Below are 20,794 nucleotides of genomic sequence, written 5' to 3'. Positions count from 1 at the left end.
CTAGGAGGCATCCGCGTGGTACTCAAGTCTTTGCAGACTGAGATTAAAGCTCTACGGTCACAAATAGACAAAGGCAGAGATGTCGATCTAGATTTCGCCCTTGTTATGGGCCTCATGGGGCCGCCTTTTTTATAATCAAAAAAGGTTAAAAAAATAAAACATTTAAACAGCTTTGGACGTGCAGCTTGACACCATGGCCAAGGCACACCGTCTATCAAGACTGTCCCATTGGCATACACATGCACCTCAACCCAAAGGCTGAAGCACATGGTCAATCAAAACACATGCATCCTGACCCCAAAGGGCCAGAATGCATGGTCATACAATTGGACCCCTCCTCCATAGGAGTGAGTCCCCACAACTTCAACACCATGCCGTCCTGACCAGGGCTTATTTTTCCCTCATCAGGACAACATACTGCAAATTGTTTATTTGTGACCAATCTAAGCCATTAATATACACAGGTTGAACCCCCTAACTTGACTGGGAAGCAAGGCACAGATTGAGTCTCACCCCAGCAATTGCTGCACAACCTGTTAGCAACAAGCTTCAACCTTGACTGACGACTGTCAATCAGCCTGATAGGGGCGGGGCCACAAAACACATTTGACCGTATGTACTAATTAGAATGTTAGATTGTCTATAAAGTATGTACAGTGCTGTACCATTACAATGTGAGTACGTCTATAAAGTTTGGACGACGACATTTATAAACTAGTACGCACTTATACACCAGAGCATACCTCGGCAAGGGTGAACAGTTTACGTTTTGTATCACATCAGTTTTGTCATAAGTCGTCCACAACTTTTTGAAATATGATTTTTATCGTTTTTGGCCCTATCACTCAATGGTGAAGGATCACTTAAAAAAATAAAAAAATACTTGTATCGAGATCCGGATTAGAATCTTCACCAAAATTGAATAAATTGCATGAAGAAACATAGTTAGACAGCACTCAGCAGGAATGTCGACCCGTATCACTCTTTCAGTAATCACCATTCACGTGATACATTTTTAACAAATGCGCGAAATGTTGCTCTCCGTTGTTCGACCAATGAAATCCAGCACGACGTGAACGAGCCGATAGTCTACCAAGACATGAGTACCATACGGATGCCTCTTAGTTTGGAGGTGATTTGTAGGTATAATTTATGCACATGACGTCAGCGTTATGTCATAGTATCAGTGTGCCCCTTTCATTAAAGTTAATATTCCTGACTGCAAATCTCCTAACTGGTGATCAGCAGGGCAGAGACATTGTGTTTGTGTGGCAGGTGACACTTGTTGCTAACAGATCATGCAGCGATTGTTGTGATGAGACTCGATCTGTGCTTAGTTGCCTTGTCAAGTTAGGGGGTGCCATCTGTGTTTATTCGAGGCTTAGCTTGATCCCAAATATACGATCGGCAGTATGTTGTCCTGATGAGCCCATGGTAAGGGCGAAATCGAGATCGACATCTCTGCCTTCATCTGTTTGTGATCATAGAGCTTTAATCTCAATATGATCCACCACCAACAACAACAACAACATGCATTTCAAGGCCATTTTCCCTGCTAGAGCGGGGTTTAGCCTTGCGGTCCCCCTGACAATCTTCTCCATTTTGCCCGCATTTCTTCTTCCACCATCTTCAGCCAAGTCTTTCTCGGTCTTCCCCGTCCTCTACTTCCTTCTACATTCATTTCCATCACTCGTCTCAACCAGTCACTTTCATCCTTCCTCAACACGTGACCAAACCATCTCAACCTGTTTCTCTTCACACGTTCATTACCCATGTCTCACTCCCATAAATCATAACACTTCTCACATATGCAGCATACACCTTTCCCTTCAGCTTCAACGACACTCCCCTCCTCATCAGCACGCCACTCAGTTCCCCAAACTTCTTCCATGCACATCTCACTCCAGCAACCGTTGCCGAGTCTGATCCACCTTCTCCATTCAGCATGTCTCTGAGGTAGCAAAATGTTTTCACACCTTCCAGCTTCATGCTGTCTCCAAGATCCAACTCAACATTTCCTCCATCTGCAGCTCCCTCTGTGCACACCTCACACTTGAATGTAGCTGCCACACTGGTTAATGACCCTCTCAGACCACTACATTTTTGATGAACCCACTCAGCGCACATTGTACATTGAATGGAGTTCACTCCGACCGCCTTCCTGCACACAGCACACGGCCACTTCCCAGTTCTTTCCACCTCACCACATGCTTTACCACTTGCCATTACCGTTGTCTTTTAAATATTCACCTTCAGACCTTTTGTCTCCATACATTCCTTCCACTTGTTCACCTTTTCCTTCAGTCCATCCATACTTTCCGCAATCAACACCAGATCATCTGCATACAACAACTCCCCCCACGGTAAACCCTCCTTTACGTTCCGAGCCAGCACATCCATCACAGCTGCAAATAGTGGTGGACTTAGTACCGACCCCTGATGCACTCCCACCTTCACCTCAAACTCACCACTGTTTCCGTCCTTCGTCCTTACAGCTGTGCACGCTCTTTTGTACATTGCCATCACCACTCTGATCAACCATTCCTCCACTCCTAACTTCCTCAATCGTTACTTCGCGTGGAACCCCATCGAATGCTTTCTCCAGATCAACAAACCCAAGAAACAACTTCTTCCGCTTCTCCATGTACTCTCCTGCAACTGCCTCACAATAAAAAGCACGTCTGTCGTTCCTCTTCCTGGCATAAATCCAAACTGCATTTCGTCGATCTTCACTTTCTTCCTTATCCTCCTCTCCAACACCCTTTCCAATACCTTCATTCCATGCTCCAATAACTTTATCGCTCGATACGAGCCACAGTCCAGAGGGTCACCTTTCCCCTTGTGTAGAGGGATGAGGGTACTCAGTTCCCAAGCCACTGGAATGCGGCCTTCTTTCACCACCAGATTACAGATCTCTGTCATTCTCTTCACACCCCAACTTCCTGCTGCCTTCAACATATCTCCCACAACTCCCGTCGGCCCTCCCACTTTTTACTCTTCACTGCTTTTATCACTTCTTCAACTTCCTTCTCAGTTATCTTCTCTGCCGGTCCTAAAACTGGGGTTTTTTTTTTTGTTTGTTTTTTTTTTTTGTATACTGAATCGAGGCTCGTGAAAGAGCGAACATTTATTTCACAAACAAATCAACCAGACAAACAAAATATACAAAAAGAGGGAGTGGAAGACAAGATGGGGAGAGAAGGGGAAGCACACAACCACAACATTTGAGAGCAGGGAGAAGTGTGGGAGGGAGAGGGCTTGGGGGCAGGAGGTGTGGGAAGGGGAGGGGGGGGGGGAGAGGTATAAAACACAAGGGGACCGAAATTATCGGGGGTAGAAAAGATCAAGGTTTTGGATGGGGGAGGATAAGAGATGGTGGTGAACAGCTGTTTTAAAGACCTGGAGGGTGGAGTGGGATTGAAGAGAGTGAGGGAGTTTGTTCCAGAGGCGGGAGAAAAGAGGAATGAAGGAGTGAAGGTGAGCAGAAAGTCTTGATTTTGGCAGTTTAACCATAAGAGGGTTGCAGGCAGATCTTGTGCGACCTGTAGGAATATTTGGGGGACAGAGCCCAGAGAGGGCTGGGGGGGCAATGCCAGAGAGGAGTCGGTAGAAGACGGAAAGACCACCAACCTGCCTGCAGTGAGTGAGTGAAAGGCCCTTGGAGTTAGCTTCATCGCGGGAGATTCCAATGATTCTGAACGCTTTGGTTTCAACAGCATGAAGATGGGCTAGGTGTGAGGCAGGAGCACCAGACCAGAGGGGAGAGCAGTATTCCATAGAGCTGCAGATGAAAGCGTTGTATGTGGTGAGGAGCTCCGGTGTGCCAAGGAAGGACTTCGCACGACAGAGGATGCCCAGTCGGCGACTGGCTTTGGAGGCCAGATTTGAAATGTGGTTTTCCCAGGAAAGATCATGGCAAATAGTGAGACCCAAAAGCTTGAGTGACAGAACTTCTTGGAGAGGATTATTCAGAAAGTGGATGGGAGGGTTTTCCAGTCGGTCTTTTCGGAGAGACATCGTAAGAGTGAGAGATTTATCAGGATTGAAAGAATGTTCCATTTGTTTGCCCAGTCTGTGATTTTGTCCAGGTCTGCAGAGAGTGAGGAGGCTGCAGACTGCCGATCTGAGGGATGAGGAATGGAGCGACAGAGAGTAGAGTCGTCAGCAAAGAGATAGAGAGGATTTTCAAGAGAGTCAGAGAGATCATTGATGAAGACCAGAAAAAGCACAGGGCCCAGAACACTACCTTGGGGAACTCCAGCCTGAACAGGAAGAGGAGATGAGAGAAACCCATTCAGGGCCACACGTTGACTACGACCAGAAAGGAAGTCCGCCAGCCATGCGTGGAGATTTCCATGGATACCAAAGGAGGAGAGTTTGGTGAGCAGAGCAGGGTGCCAGACCGTATCGAAGGCACATCAAATGTCAAGGGAGACAGCTCTAATTTCCTGTTTGGCGTTGAGGACCTCCATCCATTGTTGAGAAAGCAGAAGCAGCATGTCCAGAGTAGAGTGACCAGGTCTGAAACCAAATTGATGATCAGAGATCAAGCCATTGGAGAAGAGGAAAGATTTCATATCTGAAGCAATGATGGATTCCATGACTTTGCTGATAATTGGGAGAAGGCTGATTGGTCTGTAGTTGCTGGGATCTGTTTTTGCACCTTTTTTGTGCAAAGCGGTGATGTTGGCTGATTTCCAAGCAGATGGCAGATGACCTTGAGCAAAAGAGAGGGTGAAGAGAACAGAAAGAGGGAGTGAAAGAGCGTAAGAACATGATTTTAGGACCCGTGGGCTGATGCCGTCAGGACCAGTTGCAGAATCAGAGTCGAGGGTTGACAGAAACTTTTCCACCTTGTCAGGAGGAAAGGACACAGAGTCCAGGAGCAGCTGGGTACGGTGGGTACAGAGAGGGATGGGTTTGGGACACAAGATTTAGAGGCAAACACAGAGTTGAGGCATTCAGCTTTTTCACGTGTGGAGTTAGCCGTTAAGCCGTTTGAGGTGAGGGAGGGGATGGAGGGGGAACAAACACCAGAAACAGATTTGACCAGACGCCACCAGGATTTGGAAGAGGGAGACAGATAAGAGAGTTCGGTCTTGAGAATGGTGAGATATTGTTTCCTGGCTCTCCTGAGGGTGGACACACACTTGTTTCGGGCTTTGTGAAAGGAAATGAGATTTCCTTCCGTTGGATTTGCTTTCCAGGAGACGAAAGCAAGTTGTTTCAGGGCAACAGCCTCACCACAAGATTCCGTGTACCATGGACGGGAGGAAGGGTATGACAACTGAAGACGAGATGGGATAAATCTGTGCATGAGAGAGAGCAATTTACTTTGAAAGAATTCCCAGGATGAGTTGATGTCAGAGGCGGTAGAAATGGGAGACCAGTCCAGATGATTGATGGCTGCTTGAAGACCGTGCCAGTTGGCCTGAGTGAAATGCCAGACTCGTCGACGCTGAGGAGGCTCTCTTAGAATGGTCAGAGAGATGTCCACTTTGACAAGCACATGATCAGATGAGCCGATTGGAGCAGAAGAAGAGCAGCAGACATTTTCAGGGAAGTTTGTCATAACCAAATCCAGAAGAGAAGATGCTCCGTTGACTGAGATCCAGGTCGGGAAATTGACCGATTGTGTCAGTCCCAGTGAGTCGCAGAAGTCCTTTGCTGAAGAGCCATGGCTGGTGAGAGAGGTGCCCACACCCAGCCAACTGGCATGGTGACAATTGAAATCACCACATATGAGGAAGAGAGAGTTGGGATGGGTAGATAGACGTTGGTCCATATTATCAGACAGCGAGATGTAGATGGAGTCATCACTGTTTGGTGGACGGTACAACACACATATGAACAAAAGCTGGGAGCGAAGGGGAAGCCATAGCCAAAGGTATTCCTGGGGGTGAGGTGGAGAGAGGGCAGTGGAGGGCGAGTGAGGAAGAGTTTTTTATAAAGATAGCAACCCCACCTCCAGGACGAGGCTCAGGTCTATCATACCGGAGGAGGGAGTAACCTGGGAGAGATACCAAGGCATCAGAGACATCATGAAGGAGGAAAGTTTCTGTTAAGCAGATCACATCTGGTTTGTCAGAAGCAACCTGTACGGAGAGATCAGTCAAGTTTGAGCGGAGGCCCCGGATGTTTGAGGTCCATACCGTTAATGAAGAGGAAGGGGGAGCATCGGGTCCAGGACAGGGGGGGGGGGGGGGGAAGGGTAGGGTAAGATGTGGAAGAGGAGGAAGAGGTAGGGAGAGCTGTTGAAGGTGTGTTGGAGATTTCAGAGATTTCAGAATAGCTTGGAGAAAGGGAAGAATGGGACGGACAAACGGTTTGATGGAGATTGGGTGAGGCACAGTGAGGTGTTATTTGAGGAGGGGGAAGAGCGAGGCAGAAGGTTGGGGGAGATGAAGGTGAAAGTTGGAAGGGGGAAGAAGCAGGGAGGATGCTTTGAGGAGGAGGGGTGAGAGGGGAGTCTAGGAGGGGAGGAGCGAGGGAGAGTCTCGGAGGGGAGGGGTGTGGTGGGAGTTTAGGAGGGAGGGGAGGGAAGGGGCAAGGGGGGAGATTTGAAAGGGATGGGTGATGGGGAGGATTTGGAGGGGAGGGGTGATATTGGATTTTGAAAAGTGTACGATTCATGGGAAACGAACATTTTTTGCAAAATGAGTTTGAGACCTTCGAGTCAAAAATACGTTTGAGGACACTGAAGGAGGGGTGGAGTTCTGGATAGTTTAGGGAATGTAGAAAGGAGGAACTGTAAGAGATGGTATTATATATATTTTTTGGAATGAATAGATTTGGTGAGCAAGACGAAAGCATCCTTTTGTAGGAAAAGAAGAAAAGGGTGTTATAATATATGAGAGAAAATAGTTGTTCAGGGGAGAGATTATACATTTCTATCCACGTGATCACGTGATCGCGAACGAAGAACGAACAAACAGATAAGAACAACAAATAAACGAATAAGACCTGGGAAGGAAATATTTTTTTTGGGTTTTTTTTTTTTGAGTAGAGATATTAAACAAGGAGGTATGGGGTGAACGACTGGGACGAAACAGAGAACGAAAATAATTGCAGCGCCTTCGACGAATCGCTGAGAGAAAAACAAAACCACAAGTTCGGAGACGGTACGGTAGCCAAGCCTACGAGTACTAGGCCTCAGAATACTCGATACGCATTCACCGACGATTGTGTATACATGTACGAAAAATTAGCACCGAAAATTTTCCAAAAGATACGCTATAGGAACATACACCGAAAGATAGATACAGTCTCGACAAAAACACAATTGAGAAAGATCACTTAGCTTCGAAAGCGTGAGCGCATGGAACAGCTTCGAAAAGACGTGACCTCGCTGGGTTATACCCCCATTCCACTTATGCCGATCGACCCCGATCTGCACAACGGGAACGATCCTATTTGGAACGGGATCAATCGGCATGATCGTAAACGGAACGTCTTCGATCTTTGTCGATCGGGACAAAAAAATAGATCGGGGTGATTTTTTAAACATGTTTAAAATTTCCATCCCAATCTGAAATAGCGGGACTGATCGTGATTACAGCGTGAATGCAACGTAGTCCATCGGAATGATCGTAGTTAGAACGGCTTGATCGTAGTTAGAACGGCTTGATCGTGATTACAGCGTCGTTGCAGCGGGAGGATTATCTTGTGCCGTTTCGACGACGATCGTTACCTATCCGTCCCGCTCCAATGCCGATCAAAGCCACTGTATATAAATCGCTTCCGGATTGCATCAGCCTCATCAAGTATTTCGACACGACAACATCGCTCGCAATATCTCCGATCAAAAATGGCACCGAGGACCAAGAAGAAGTCTACGAAGAAGACGATTGTTGTTACCCCCCCAGAGGAAACTGCACCTGTTGAAGCTGCCCCTGAGCGTGAGCCTGAAATGGAGAAAGAAGAGGCAGAAGAGGAGCTGCCTTTAGAGCCTGTTGAACAAGAAGAGAGTGCTCCCACGAAGAGGCAGAAGAAAGACCGGCTCCACGTGAACTGCACAGACCAGGAGGAAGAAGAGATTGCGGACTTCCTCGAAAAGAACCCGGTCCTCTACGATAAGAAGATGAAGTTGTGGAGAAACACTCAACATAAGGATAACATCTGGAAGACGCAAGCTGAGAAAATGGAGCGTGAAGTCCTGCTGCTGAAGACCTGGTATGACTCCATCCGCACGAGGTTCGGCCGGCTGAAGAAGACCAAGTCTGGCCAGGGCGCCGTCCAGCTCAGTGAGAGAGACCAGTGGATATGGGGCCGGCTGCAGTTCCTCCAATCACACATCGGCGAAGTGAAGAGGAGGCCCATGGCCAGTGTAAGTATATGTCCTTTGTTGCATTAATGAATTTCTCGACTTTGTTATGAACATGTATACCACCTTCCTTATTAGTGTATGTACTTATAATTTGTTCTTCTGTTCACAGCTCACAGCCATAGCCACAGACACAGGCACCAGTGATGCTGCAGTGGTGGTCATCAGCAGCCCGACTGAGTCCACACCCACCTCAACCATCGCTTCATCCACCCGAGGTAGGAGGCAGGCAGATGCAGACGCTTTGATGGAGCTAGACCAAAACCAGGCCCAGATCACAGACTTGGTCAAGCAGCTCCTCGAACAGATGAAGCCAGCCAAGAACAGCGAAAGGTTCAAGTTCTGTGAGTATATCTACGAGGTCCTGGAAGGTCTGAGTCACGAGGTGTACAGGAAGGCTTCAAGGGAGATCTGGGACTGCCTCCAGCGTGCCCGTGACGTCGACGACAACAGGCAGACCCAGCCTCAGCCTGGATTTTCGCAGCCTCAGCCTGGGCCTTCTCAGCAGTACCCTCACCAGTGGCAACCGGATCCCAGCCAGTGGCCAACTCAGCCTGCAAGCCAGCCACAGCACCCTTTTAGTGTGTGGCAGTCTCACCCAGCCTGGCTTCAGCAGAACTTCCAACCCATCTCCAACCCCTCCAACACTGCACCCCACCGAGGCAAACAGATCACGCAGTTGCAAGCTCCGACACCAGGCAGTGCACCCATCACCAGCACCCCATTGGCAGCAGGAGATGCATCCCTAGATTCATCATCCCTCCACCCGAATACCTGTCTCAGCAGTTTGCTCTGCCAGATCCGCCAAGATGAGGAGAAGGAGAAGGAGGGAGATGGAGACACTGCTAATGATCTATGAGTCTTTGTGTTTTGATGATGTATGAGTGAAAGTGATGCTTTGTGTTGAATGAAGAATAAAAGTTGAAAAAAGAACACTTTTTGTCAACGTTGTTAAGTGGAATTGATAACTGCATGAGCCAAATTGCATTGCCCAATAACCCCATGGTCTAAAATTAAAAGCGGTACAAGTTAAACAAATATTATTAATGATCAATTTTACCGCTTTTAATTTTATGACCTTTTAATTAAGTGAATGCAAACTTTGATCCCCTCTACCCAGCAAAAACTTGTCAAATTTTTAGCTTTTATTTTGAAGACCTTTCATTTTGCAGGTTGTAGGGCCTTTCTCAGCCTGGTATCTTCTTTCTCAATCCTGGGGGTGATTCTGTGGAGGATTTCATCAAAGAGAGCAGGTGGCATCCTCACAAAGTTCTGGAAAGAGTTGATGTCCTCCAGCCTCAGTTCATTCATCAAGCGGTCGTAGTGCCCAAACTGCAATCTTCTTTCTTCTGTCAACCATGGCCGGACCCAGAACTGAGGGGCTCTTCTTCTTCTTCTCGTTCTTCTTCTCACTTGAGCAGCTCTTCTTTCATTAATTGCATATTGTTGGAGAAGTAGAGCGAGCTGCAGACGGCCATTTCTCTGATGTTGATCCATGGCTGTCTTCGACGATACTGATGATCGGCAAGCAAATCGGGCCCTATTTATACGGATCGGGACCTGAAATCTGCTTTTTAGTCGGCTTAAAGACGGGAATAGAGCGTAGTTAGATCGGTTTGGTCGGGAATGACGTAGTTGAAACGGCAATAGATCGGCAGCATCGGCGTTGGATCAGTTTTAGATCGGCGGCGATCGGGAATGCATCGTGTCAGAGCGGCGGCAATCGCGAATGCAGCGTGGTTACAGCGTACGCGAGCGGGAACACAGCAGCTCTAAACGGCTTCGATCGGGTCTTCAGGGACCCGATCTACCCACGATGAGCGTGGTTACAGCGTAGTGATCGTAATCGGAGCGTACTTAGGACGTAGATACAGCGTAGATGACCAGTTTTTTCCCAAAGTGTCCCGATCGCTCCCGACCTGGAGATCGGGGCTAATCGGGGCCAATCGGCATAAGTGGAATGGGGGCATTACTCTCTATGTTGCCGTCCCATTTATTCTCTGCATTCAACAGTATTTCCATATATCTCTTCCATCTTCCTTTAATTCCATCTGGGTCCACAACGATTTGTCCCACTTCATCCTTCAAGCAACTCACCCCCATCACATCACACATCTCTTTCGCTATCTGCTTTGCAATCCTGAATACCGCTCTCTGACCCTCTTCCGAATCCAAGCGTTCTCCGAACATTTTCCTACATGCCTCCTGTGCCTTTGCTCCCTCTTTCTTTGCAGCCTTCTTGGCTGCCTTATAACTTTCATGGTCTGCTTTTTCTGCCCCCGTACCCTTCGCCTTCTGCCACTCCTTGAACTTCTTCCTCTTCTCGTATGATCAATATGATCTCGTACCTCAATATGATCCACCACCATTGCTGCATATATTTTGACAACGATTATGTCATCAGTGATGTGGTGTGGCAGCCACATTGGTTTGAAGGAAAATATTTGAAACTAGAACGGCACTCGGTAGAGCGCATACCTCCGCCAGGCTGAATAGTTTGTTTTGTATCCCACTGATAGGCCGGATCTGGATTCGGACCTGAACCTTAAATCTAATCGGCTTGTTCTTGTTACCTTACTAACTCGTCCACCAAGTTTGGTCAGAACTCATCCACAACTTTTTTAAATATCATGTTATATATCGCTTTTCTCCCGATCTCTCAGTGGTGAAGAATCACTTGAAAATTAAATAATTATCGTATCCAAATCTATATTCAGATTTTCACCAAAATCTAATGGATTAGTCCTTGTCACACCTCCAACCTTTCCACCAAGTTTCGTCCAAATACATCTACAACTTTTTGAGATATCCTGTTGTATATCGTTTTTTCCCCCATCTCCCAAAGGTGAAGAATCACTTAGGAAATTCTAGTAGCCGGATCCGAATCCGGATATTCACCAAAATCTAATCATTTAGTCCTTGTCACATACACTACCTCTGCCAAATTGCATTTGAATCTTTGAATCAACTTTTTGAGATATTCTGTTCACAGACAGGCAGACAGACACATAAAGGAATAGACAAGGGTGAAAACATAACCTCCATCCACCTTCGGTGGCGGAGGTAAATATTTGTCTGAAACCGATTAACCTATCTATGTATGATCCACTACCCTTATGAATATAATAATGCTGATAATGGTAAATTGCAACAATGGGATGTGAATATGTCTCATAATTATTACGTAGTATTGGAATGCGAGTACAGGACGTCTATTAATTACATAGTATTGGAACATGAGTTATACATCTATTAATTACGTTTCACTAGAATGTGAGCTATATGTCTATTAATTACGTACTACTGAAATGTGTGTACGTCTGTTGATTACGCACTGTTTGAACATGACTATGCCTTTTAATTACTTCCTATTGGAATGTACCTTTTCGACCTTTAAACTCTTTAGACCACTTTGTACCCGTCAGACTCCTTATATATTTTAGGACCTTATAGACAGGATAGCCTGGCGTTGGCTTAGTGGTTAGGGTGCCGGCTTGGAATCCTAGGATCCTGGGTTCGAATCCTGGTTGATTGCTGAATTAACGCCAGGGGGGTTGACTCAGCCTGTCATCCTTCCGAGGTCGGCAAAGTGAGTACCAGCTTGCTGGGATGAATGATCCCGGTGTGTACCCCGATTCAGAATAGGCACACTGTATCCCTGCGCATCGTAAGAGCGTGACCAAGGGTTGGCGTCAGGAAGGGCATCCGGGCATAAAAACATTGCCTCAAACAGGGAACCATGATTGTTATGGGGCCCGCAAGGCTAACCCCCGCTCTAGCGGGGAAAATGGCCTTAAAACGATCATTCATTCATTCATTCATATTCATAGACACTTTAAACCTTTTTAGACCCTTCAGATATGTCCACCCCTGAGATCGGTGTCTTCCAAACTTTTTTGTCCACGACCCAAAATTTGAAAACGAATTTTGGAATTGAATTATATACTTGAACACCGTGGAACACAAATCATCTTCTTCTTATCACTTCAAAGAACCTCCAGTTTTGTAGTACTTGGGCATGTTAAGTATGCTGGTGCATGAGGGTGGTGTGTAATGAAACAAAAAACCAAATACTGCATTGGAGTCGTCAGAAGGAACAAAAAAAAAAGGTAAAGAGCAAAGATGGAGTCATCAGGAGGAACCTGGACAGGATTTGGGTTTCAGCCGCTACTCCTCCACCCTCAATCCCATCCAAGTGCAGCCAAGTGATCCTTCCAGGAAAAAAAAAATTCTGCAAGAATTCACTTCTCCGAAGATAGATAGATAAAGAAAGAGAGGAATAAAGAATAAGCAAGAATTAGAATGAATAAAGAGGAATATGAAAAAGTAGAAAGAAATGTGAGAGGAACAAAGATCCCTAACTCCTAGCCCGAATTCCTAGCCCTAACTCAACTCATAGCCCTAACTCCTAAGACGGTCGTGCTGAACTTCCAGATATTTTTAAACGATCTTTGCAATCACTATTTTATTAAATGTGGTGAATACTTATACATGAAGTATACTTGTATAAGCAGACCCAAAATACTTACACCCTGCCCAGGGCAATGTGCTCTATGAACTCCTTTGTTTACTTAAGTACAGGGTGATTGAAAAGTAACACCCTATTTTAAAATATTTATAGATTATTTATTTATTGTAATAGTTTTCTCAAATTTTTAGTGTTTGTTCCTTAATGTATGAGAATTTAATCTGTGTTGGTTTTTTTTCAGATTATGTTTTGTTTGAAATTCGGAAGCCCTACAAACGGCTGGACGTCTTACCCTGCAGGAGCGTGCCCAGCTAGTGGTATGAAGATTGGTCTGATCTCTTTTAAAAATATCCTCTGGTCTGATGAAGCGGTATGTCACATCGGTGGGTTTGTGAACCGTCACAACTGCTATTACTGGGCAGGAGAAGATCCTCGTGTTATTTCTGAAAAAACGCAATATCGGCCCAAGGTAACGGTGTGGTGTGGAATGACTTCGGAAAGGATTGTAGGTCCCTTCATTCTTCGCGATACCATGAATGCCAAAAGGTACCTCACCATGCTGCAAGACGAAATCTGGCCAATTTTATCAGTGCTTCGGAGAATGTTGAAGATTTGATTTTCATGCAAGATGGCGCTCCTCCACATTTTGCTATTGTTGTTCGTGAATGGCTGAATGCCCACTTCCCTGGGAGATGGATGGGTCGTCGTGGTCCGTATGAGTGGCCAGCCAGGAGCCCTGACTTAACACCATGTGACTTTTTTATTTGGGGTTGGGTAAAAGAGCAAGTCTACTGTACCAAACCAACGACTTTGGAAGAACTTGAAGGGCGAATACGAGAAGTTATGTCTTCCATCCCACAAGAGTTCCTGGTGAAATCAGTTGACGCGGTTCCCGGGCGGGTTGAGAAGCTGGTGGCGAATTCTGGTGCCCATATCGAATTTTAAATAAAACTTCATGATATACGCTTTCTTCCCATATCCATTTCTTGTAAAAATTATAGTTAAGAAATAAATTATAAGTATTTTAAAATAGGGAGTTACTTTTCAATCACCCTGTAGTTTGTTTCACCTGCATTTATAAAAGCTGTTAACTTAAAATAACAAACACTTATCACTTGTCATTGATACAACAACAACAACAACATGCATTTTAAAGGCCATTTTCCCTACGAGAGCGGGGGTTAGCCTTGCGGTCCCCATGACAATCTTCTCCATTTTGCCCTATTTTCTGCATCTCTCCTTGTTAACCCCCTTGCCCGCATTTCTTCTTCCACCATCTTTAGCCAAGTCTTTCTCGGTCTTCCCCGTCCTCTACTTCCTTCTACATTCATTTCCATCACTCTTCTCAACCAGTCACTTTCATCCTTCCTCAACACATGACCAAACCATCTCAACCTGTTCCTCTTCACAGCCTCAATCACAGGCTCTATTCCCATCATCTTTCGCAATTCATCATTTGTCTTCCTCTCTCTCAACGATACTCCGCACATCCGTCGAACCATTCGCATTTCCACCCTTTCCAACCTTCGTTGCTGCTCTACGTTCATTACCCATGTCTCGCTCCCATAAATCATAACACTTCTCACACATGCAGCAGCATACACCTTTCCCTTCAGCTTCAACGACACTCCCCTCATCATCAGCATGCCATTCAGTTCCCGAAACTTCTTCCATGCACATCTCACTCGAGCAACCATTGCCGAGTCTGATCCACCTTCTCCATTCAGCATGTCTCCGAGGTAGCAAAATGTTTTCACACCTTCCAGCTTCATGCCGTCTCCAAGATCCAACTCAACATTTCCTCCATCTGCAGCTCCCTTTGTGCACACCTTACATTTGAATGTAGCTGCCACACTGGTTAATGACCCTCTCAGACCACTACATTTTTGATGAACCCACTCAGCGCACATTGTACATTGAATGGAGTTCACTCCGACACCCTTCCTACACACAGCACAGGGCCACTTCCCAGTTCTTTCCACCTCACCACATGCTTTACCACTTGCCATCACCTTCGTCTTTCCGATATTCACCTTCAGACCTTTTGTCTCCATACATTCCTTCCACTTGTTCATCTTTTCCTTCAGTCCATCCATACTTTCCACAATCAACACCAGATCAGCTGCATACAACAACTCCCACGGTAAACCCTCCTTTACGTTCTGAGCCAGCACCTCCATCACAGCTACAAATAGTAGTGGACTTAGTACCGACCCCTGATGCACTCCCACCTTCACCTCAAACTCACCACTGTTCCCGCCCTTCATCCTTACAGCTGTGCGCGCTCTTTTGTACTTTGCCATCACTACTCTGATCAACCATTCCTCCACTCCTAACTTCCTCAATGCCCATGTCAATACTTTGCGTGGAACCCTATCAAATGCTTTCTCCAGATCAACAAACCCAAGAAACAACTTCTTCCTCTTCTCCATGCACTTCTCCTGCAACTGCCTCACAATGAAAAGCGCGTCTGTCGTTCCTCTTCCTGGCATAAATCCAAACTGCATTTCGTCGATCTTCACTTTCTTCCTTATCCTCCTCTCCAACACCCTTTCCAATACCTTCATTCCATGCTCCAATAACTTTATCGCTCGGTACGAGCCACACTCCAGAGGGTCACCTTTCCCCTGTATAGAGGGACGAGGGTACTCAGTTCCCAATCCACTGGAATGTGGCCTTCTTTCACCACCAGATTGCAGATCTCTGTCATTCTCTTCACACCCCAACTTCCTGCTGCCTTCAACATATCTCCCACAACTCCTGTCGGCCCTCCCGCTTTTCTGCCCTTCATTGCTTTTATCGCTTCCTCAACTTCCTTCTCATTTATCTTCTCTGCCGGTCCTAAAACTGGGTTACTCTCTATGTTGCCATCCCATTCATTCTCTGTATTCAACAGCATTTCCATATATCTTTTCCATCTTCCTTTAATTCCATCTGGGTCGACAACGATTTGTCCCACTTCATCCTTCAAGCAACTCACCCCCATCACATCACACCTCTTTCGCTATCTGCTTTGCAATCCTGAATACTGCTTTCTGACCCTCTTCCGAATCCAAGCGTTCTCCAAACATTTTCCTACATGCCTCCTGCGCCTTTGCTACCTCTTTCTTTGCAGCCTTCCTGGCTGCCTTATAACTTTCATGCTCTGCTGTTTCTGCTCCTGTACCCTTCGCCTTCTGCCACTCCTTGAACTTCTTCCTCTTCTCGTCAATCCTCTTTCCAACTTCATCACCCCACCACCATGTTTCCGAATCCCTCGGTGGTCCTTTTGTCCATCCACATACCTCACCAACGGCTCCCAACAGACTAGCTTTCATTGACATCCAACCACTTTCAAGCTCAACCACATCATCCTCGACCCTACTCAGCCTCTCTTTTAATGCCTCCCTTACTGTCACCTCTTTCAACCTCCACACCTTCATTCTCGGTTGGTACTTCACCCGCCGAGCTCTCCTTGCACCTTTCACCCTTATGTCGCAGACAACCAAGTGTCGCTGTGAAACAGCCTCCTCTCCCGGGATGTATCACCTTTGTGTCCCGGAGGTGCCCCCTATCTCGCCTACGCACCATCAGGTAGTCAACGGTTGTCGTCGACCCACCTGACGTGTATGTAACAAGCTTATTATCCTCTTTCTGGAACTGAGTATTACAAATCAGCAAACTCCAAAATCCTTTCACCTTCTCCATTTCTCACACCATATCCGTAACCCCCATGAACTCCGTCAAAACCATCCATACTCCTTCCCACATGTCCATTTAGGTCTCCTCCTACCACAACAACTTCCTCATCTTTCACGTTTTCATCAGCTTCTCTATCACACACCAGAACTTGTCCTTCTCTTCATCGCTTTGACCAACCTGCAGAGCATATCCCGAGATGACGTTCACCAAGAGCTTTCCAATCATCATTTTCACCATCATCAACCTATCACTCACTCTTGTCACACTCACCACACTGTCCACAAACTCCTCAGAAAACAGGACACCAACACCATTCATGCACTCCAGGCACCCTTACCACATAAACTTGTATTTCTGTCCCTGCCTACCCTTCACACCACTTCCCTTCCATCTCGTCTCTTGCACACAAAATATGTCCACTCTTCTTCTGACAAATACTTCCACCACTTCTCCTGATCTCCCTGTCATTGTCCCTACATTCCATGTCCCAAACCTCAGAAACCGATCTCCTCTTCGGGCTGTACCCTGCCCATATGTAGTTGTAATTGTCATGGTTCTCTTTTTGAGGCAATGTTTTTATGGCCGGATGCCCTTCCTGACGCCAACCCTCTTAGTCGTTTCTTACGACACACAGGGATACGGTGTACCTATTCTAATCCGGGGTATACACTGGGAAACGTTTAAAACATGGAAATTCTGGAGGGGAGGGGGGGGGGGGGGCGTCAGCATCACGGCTTCGGTTTAAACATATTTAAATAATATTTTAACAAAACCATGAAAAACAATCTGGGATAAGTCTCTAAGTGAGAACGTGGATTTGAGAAAGCAAGGAGCAGAGGTGGAAGAAAAACGAGATTTAGGGGGCGGGGCACAAGTCGAGACGAGGAGGAGAGTGAACAAGCACGTGTCCGGGAGGAGAGAAAGAATTAATATAGAATTTTTTTTGTTTGTTTATTTGTTTGTTTTGTTTTCAAAACGCTGGACAAAGAGTAAATGTTCGTGAGAGGTAGGGGGGAGAAAAGAAAATCAAAGAAACAAGCAAATACTATGAAGGAAAGAACCCATAATCACAAAACACTGATGGGGGGGGGGGGGGGGGGAGGGAGCCCGGAGAGACCAGGCCGCACGAGGCGCGAACACAAAAACGACTAATTACACACAAATTTGCAACAACTACAAAACCAAAACCAAATAGAAACGCACAATAACACATACACAACAAAATACCCAGCGGAAATTTGACAAAGAAATGAACGGGAAAACACTCAAACTTTGATGCCATGGAGAGATCGAAGCAAGCCTCGTCGCTCGAGGGACCGGAAGTGCCGGAAGTCCTTGTCATTGATATTGTCATATCATTTGTCATTGATAATTAGATGAATTTACTTGAAAGTATGATTATATTATGGAAAACCCAAAACTTTTGCACATTTCTGTATATTTACATCAATAATTTTAATTTTTTTTTTACTTTTCTGCAGTTGAACAAATACCTATGTATGTGTTTGGGTGCATTTGTTAGGTCTTGCGAATCAGATTTTTTTTTTGACAGGTCATGTGTTGTATTTACAGGTGAATCCACTGAATCTTCAAGGGAGACTGCACCTACCTTTATGAACGGCACAGACACACTCCCGCAGGAATCGCCAAATGAAACCAACCAGAGGACTTTTTACCAACAAGACAAACCCAAAGAAGAAATGTTTGCACAGAATAATTTTCACCAGACTCACAAAGGAAAGAAAGCTGAACATCGATACAAATGCACAAATTGTGGAAAATGTTTCAGTCGCCTAGACAACCTTAAAATACACATGAGAGTTCACAGTGGAGAATGCCCGTACAGATGCGAAGTTTGTGAAAAATCTTTCAGTCATTCATTTAACCTTAAATTACACATGAGAATACACAATGGTGAACGCCCGTACAAATGCACAAACTGTGGAAAATCCTTTATTCATTCATCCCACCTCAAAACACACATGGCAATTCACAGTGGGGAACGCCCATATGAATGCACAAATTGTGGAAAATCTTTTCATCAGTCATCTTACCTAAAATTACACATGAGAATTCACAATGGAGAACGCCCATATGAATGCTCAGTTTGTGGAAAGTCTTTCAATTGGCCATCCAGCATGAAAACACACATGAGAATTCACAATGGAGAATGCCCGTTCAAATGCGCAATTTGTGGAAAATCTTTTAATCATTCATCCCACCTTAAAAGACACATGGCGATTCACAATGACGAACGCCCATACAAATGCACAATTTGTGGAAAATCTTTCAATCGGTTATATTACCAAAAATTACACATGAAAATTCACAATGGAGAGCACCCATACACATGCACAAGTTGTGGAAAATCTTTTAATCGGCCATCTCGCCTAAAAAAACACGTGACAATTCACAATGAAGGACACCCATGTGAATGCACAAGTTGTGGAAAATCTTTTAATCAGCCGTCTCACCTTAAAACACATATAAGAATTTGTCATGGAGAACACGAGTCATCATAAATGACCAAGGACACGACACTAATGCCTTTGCGGAAATGGTGGGATTGAGCCAATTGGAAAAATGCTGGGTTTGTGGGCTAGAAACAAAAAGTACCAGTCACCTCCTTTTGGGATGTAGAAAACTCATCTCACTCATCAAAGTTGTACACAGAAAGACATGACAGCATCTGTGGAGTAATCCACTGGCACATCTGTAAACATTTCAACATTCTGGTTCCGGATCAATCATGGAAACACAAACCAAATCTGATCCTTGAAATGTAACATGTTGTGCTCACGCATGACAAGATGATTCCATCAAGTGTGGACATTGCAGGCAGAGCATTGCGACTGGACATAGTGCTCAAGCAAAAAATGGAAAAGACTGCACTGCTGATTGAGGTTTCAGTTCCCAATGACTGACGAAAATGATGTTAGTGGAGGTTGAGGAAATATGGCACCACAACCACTAACTAACACAATCACTAACATCATTTCAACGTGGTCGGACACTCAGGGACCTCTTGGTAAAGCAAAGCACCCACAGCCCCACAACAAACAAACTAGGATCCCTGGCTTCTATAAATGCACAGAAAACAAATGTATTATTCACAAGCATTTACTAGAAGGAAACCAATTTTGTAGTTCTAGCACTGGACAAAAATTCCCCATCACCTCCTATATGAACTGCAAATCTACATGGGTCATATACCTAATCACTTGCCAAAAGTGCAACAAACAATATGTTGGAAAAACTGAGAATACACTCTACACACGATTTAATAACACCCGGTCAGAAATCAACAACTTCCACACCAGTCAGGGCAAATCTCTACCTTACACGAAACACTTTAATCAACCGGATCACTCTATAAATGACATTCAAATCTCTGCCATTGAATCAATCACAAATCGATCACACACCACGATTTTGAAACGTGAGTCCTTTTGGATGCATAAACTTCAGACAAAAATCCCTCATGGCATAAATTTTGATGATTAAAGAATGTTCCTACATCAACCCAATCAAATCATTAACCGTAACCCATTCATTCATTCATTCATACATTCACCCATTCATTCATTCTACCTTTATATGTCATTTATATAAATATATAAATATATTATATGAATATAAATGGTATATGAATATATGCTTGTGTGTTTATGTATGTATGTATCTCTATATTTGTATATGCACGTGCACCGGAACTGTAACGCAAACGGTAACTGTAAGCTGCGCTTCACTTCCGTTGAACTTGGGGACGGTGAGTGAGCTTTGGCATGGCTCTTCCTTTTGTATGCATTTTCTACACATATCACACATCTTACACACATATCACGATACATGATACATACTTGACTGATATACATGCCTGTTGTTTTTGTAGACTAAGAAGAAGACCTTTGTTGGTTGAAAGCTTGTCAAATTAAAGATCGATGTCCTGAAGCTACGTCCGCGTCTGATTTAACCTCCCAATTATTTATTTAATGCAAATGAGACGCCCTGCTCGTACTGTGGAGTTTCTACTATTTCTCACAGTTATATATATATATATATATATATATATATATATATATATATATATATATATATATATATATATATATATACACACACACACACACACATCTTCAGTTCTCCAGCTTTCAATGAGCGCACGTAATGACGTTACTGCCATGTACATATGCTCTGCCTGTCAAGCTCTCAAGAGAACCCTCCGACAGAGCAGAATTTTGATCTTAGTTCAGATACTGTCATCAGTGTATGTAAAACTCACAGTTACCGACCTGGTTTCGCCCTTTTGGGGCTCGTCAGGG

General features: G+C 45.0%; 1 protein-coding gene across 2 annotated transcripts in view; it reads left to right on the top strand.

The window, feature by feature from the left end:
• Positions 1-20,423, top strand: part of LOC137427380 (uncharacterized) — a 43,779-nt gene extending 23,356 nt beyond the window's left edge. The window contains exons 4-5 of one of the 2 annotated variants that reach the window (XM_078778364.1): positions 7,866-8,326; positions 8,436-9,256. In XM_078778364.1, coding sequence (XP_078634490.1) covers positions 7,866-8,326; positions 8,436-9,182 — 1,208 coding nt within the window. In that variant the 3' untranslated portion in view covers positions 9,183-9,256. Of the gene's footprint in view, positions 1-7,865; positions 8,327-8,435; positions 9,257-18,044 lie in introns of those variants that run through there. The other variant, XM_068116841.2, reaches the window with a different exon arrangement.
• Positions 20,424-20,794: the final 371 nt, after the last annotated feature.

Source organism: Myxine glutinosa, chromosome 5 (assembly GCF_964187855.1).
Source record: "Myxine glutinosa chromosome 5, kmMyxGlut1.1, whole genome shotgun sequence".
Classification (NCBI taxonomy): Eukaryota; Metazoa; Chordata; class Myxini; order Myxiniformes; family Myxinidae; genus Myxine; species Myxine glutinosa.
This window is presented reverse-complemented; position numbering and strand designations above follow the sequence as displayed.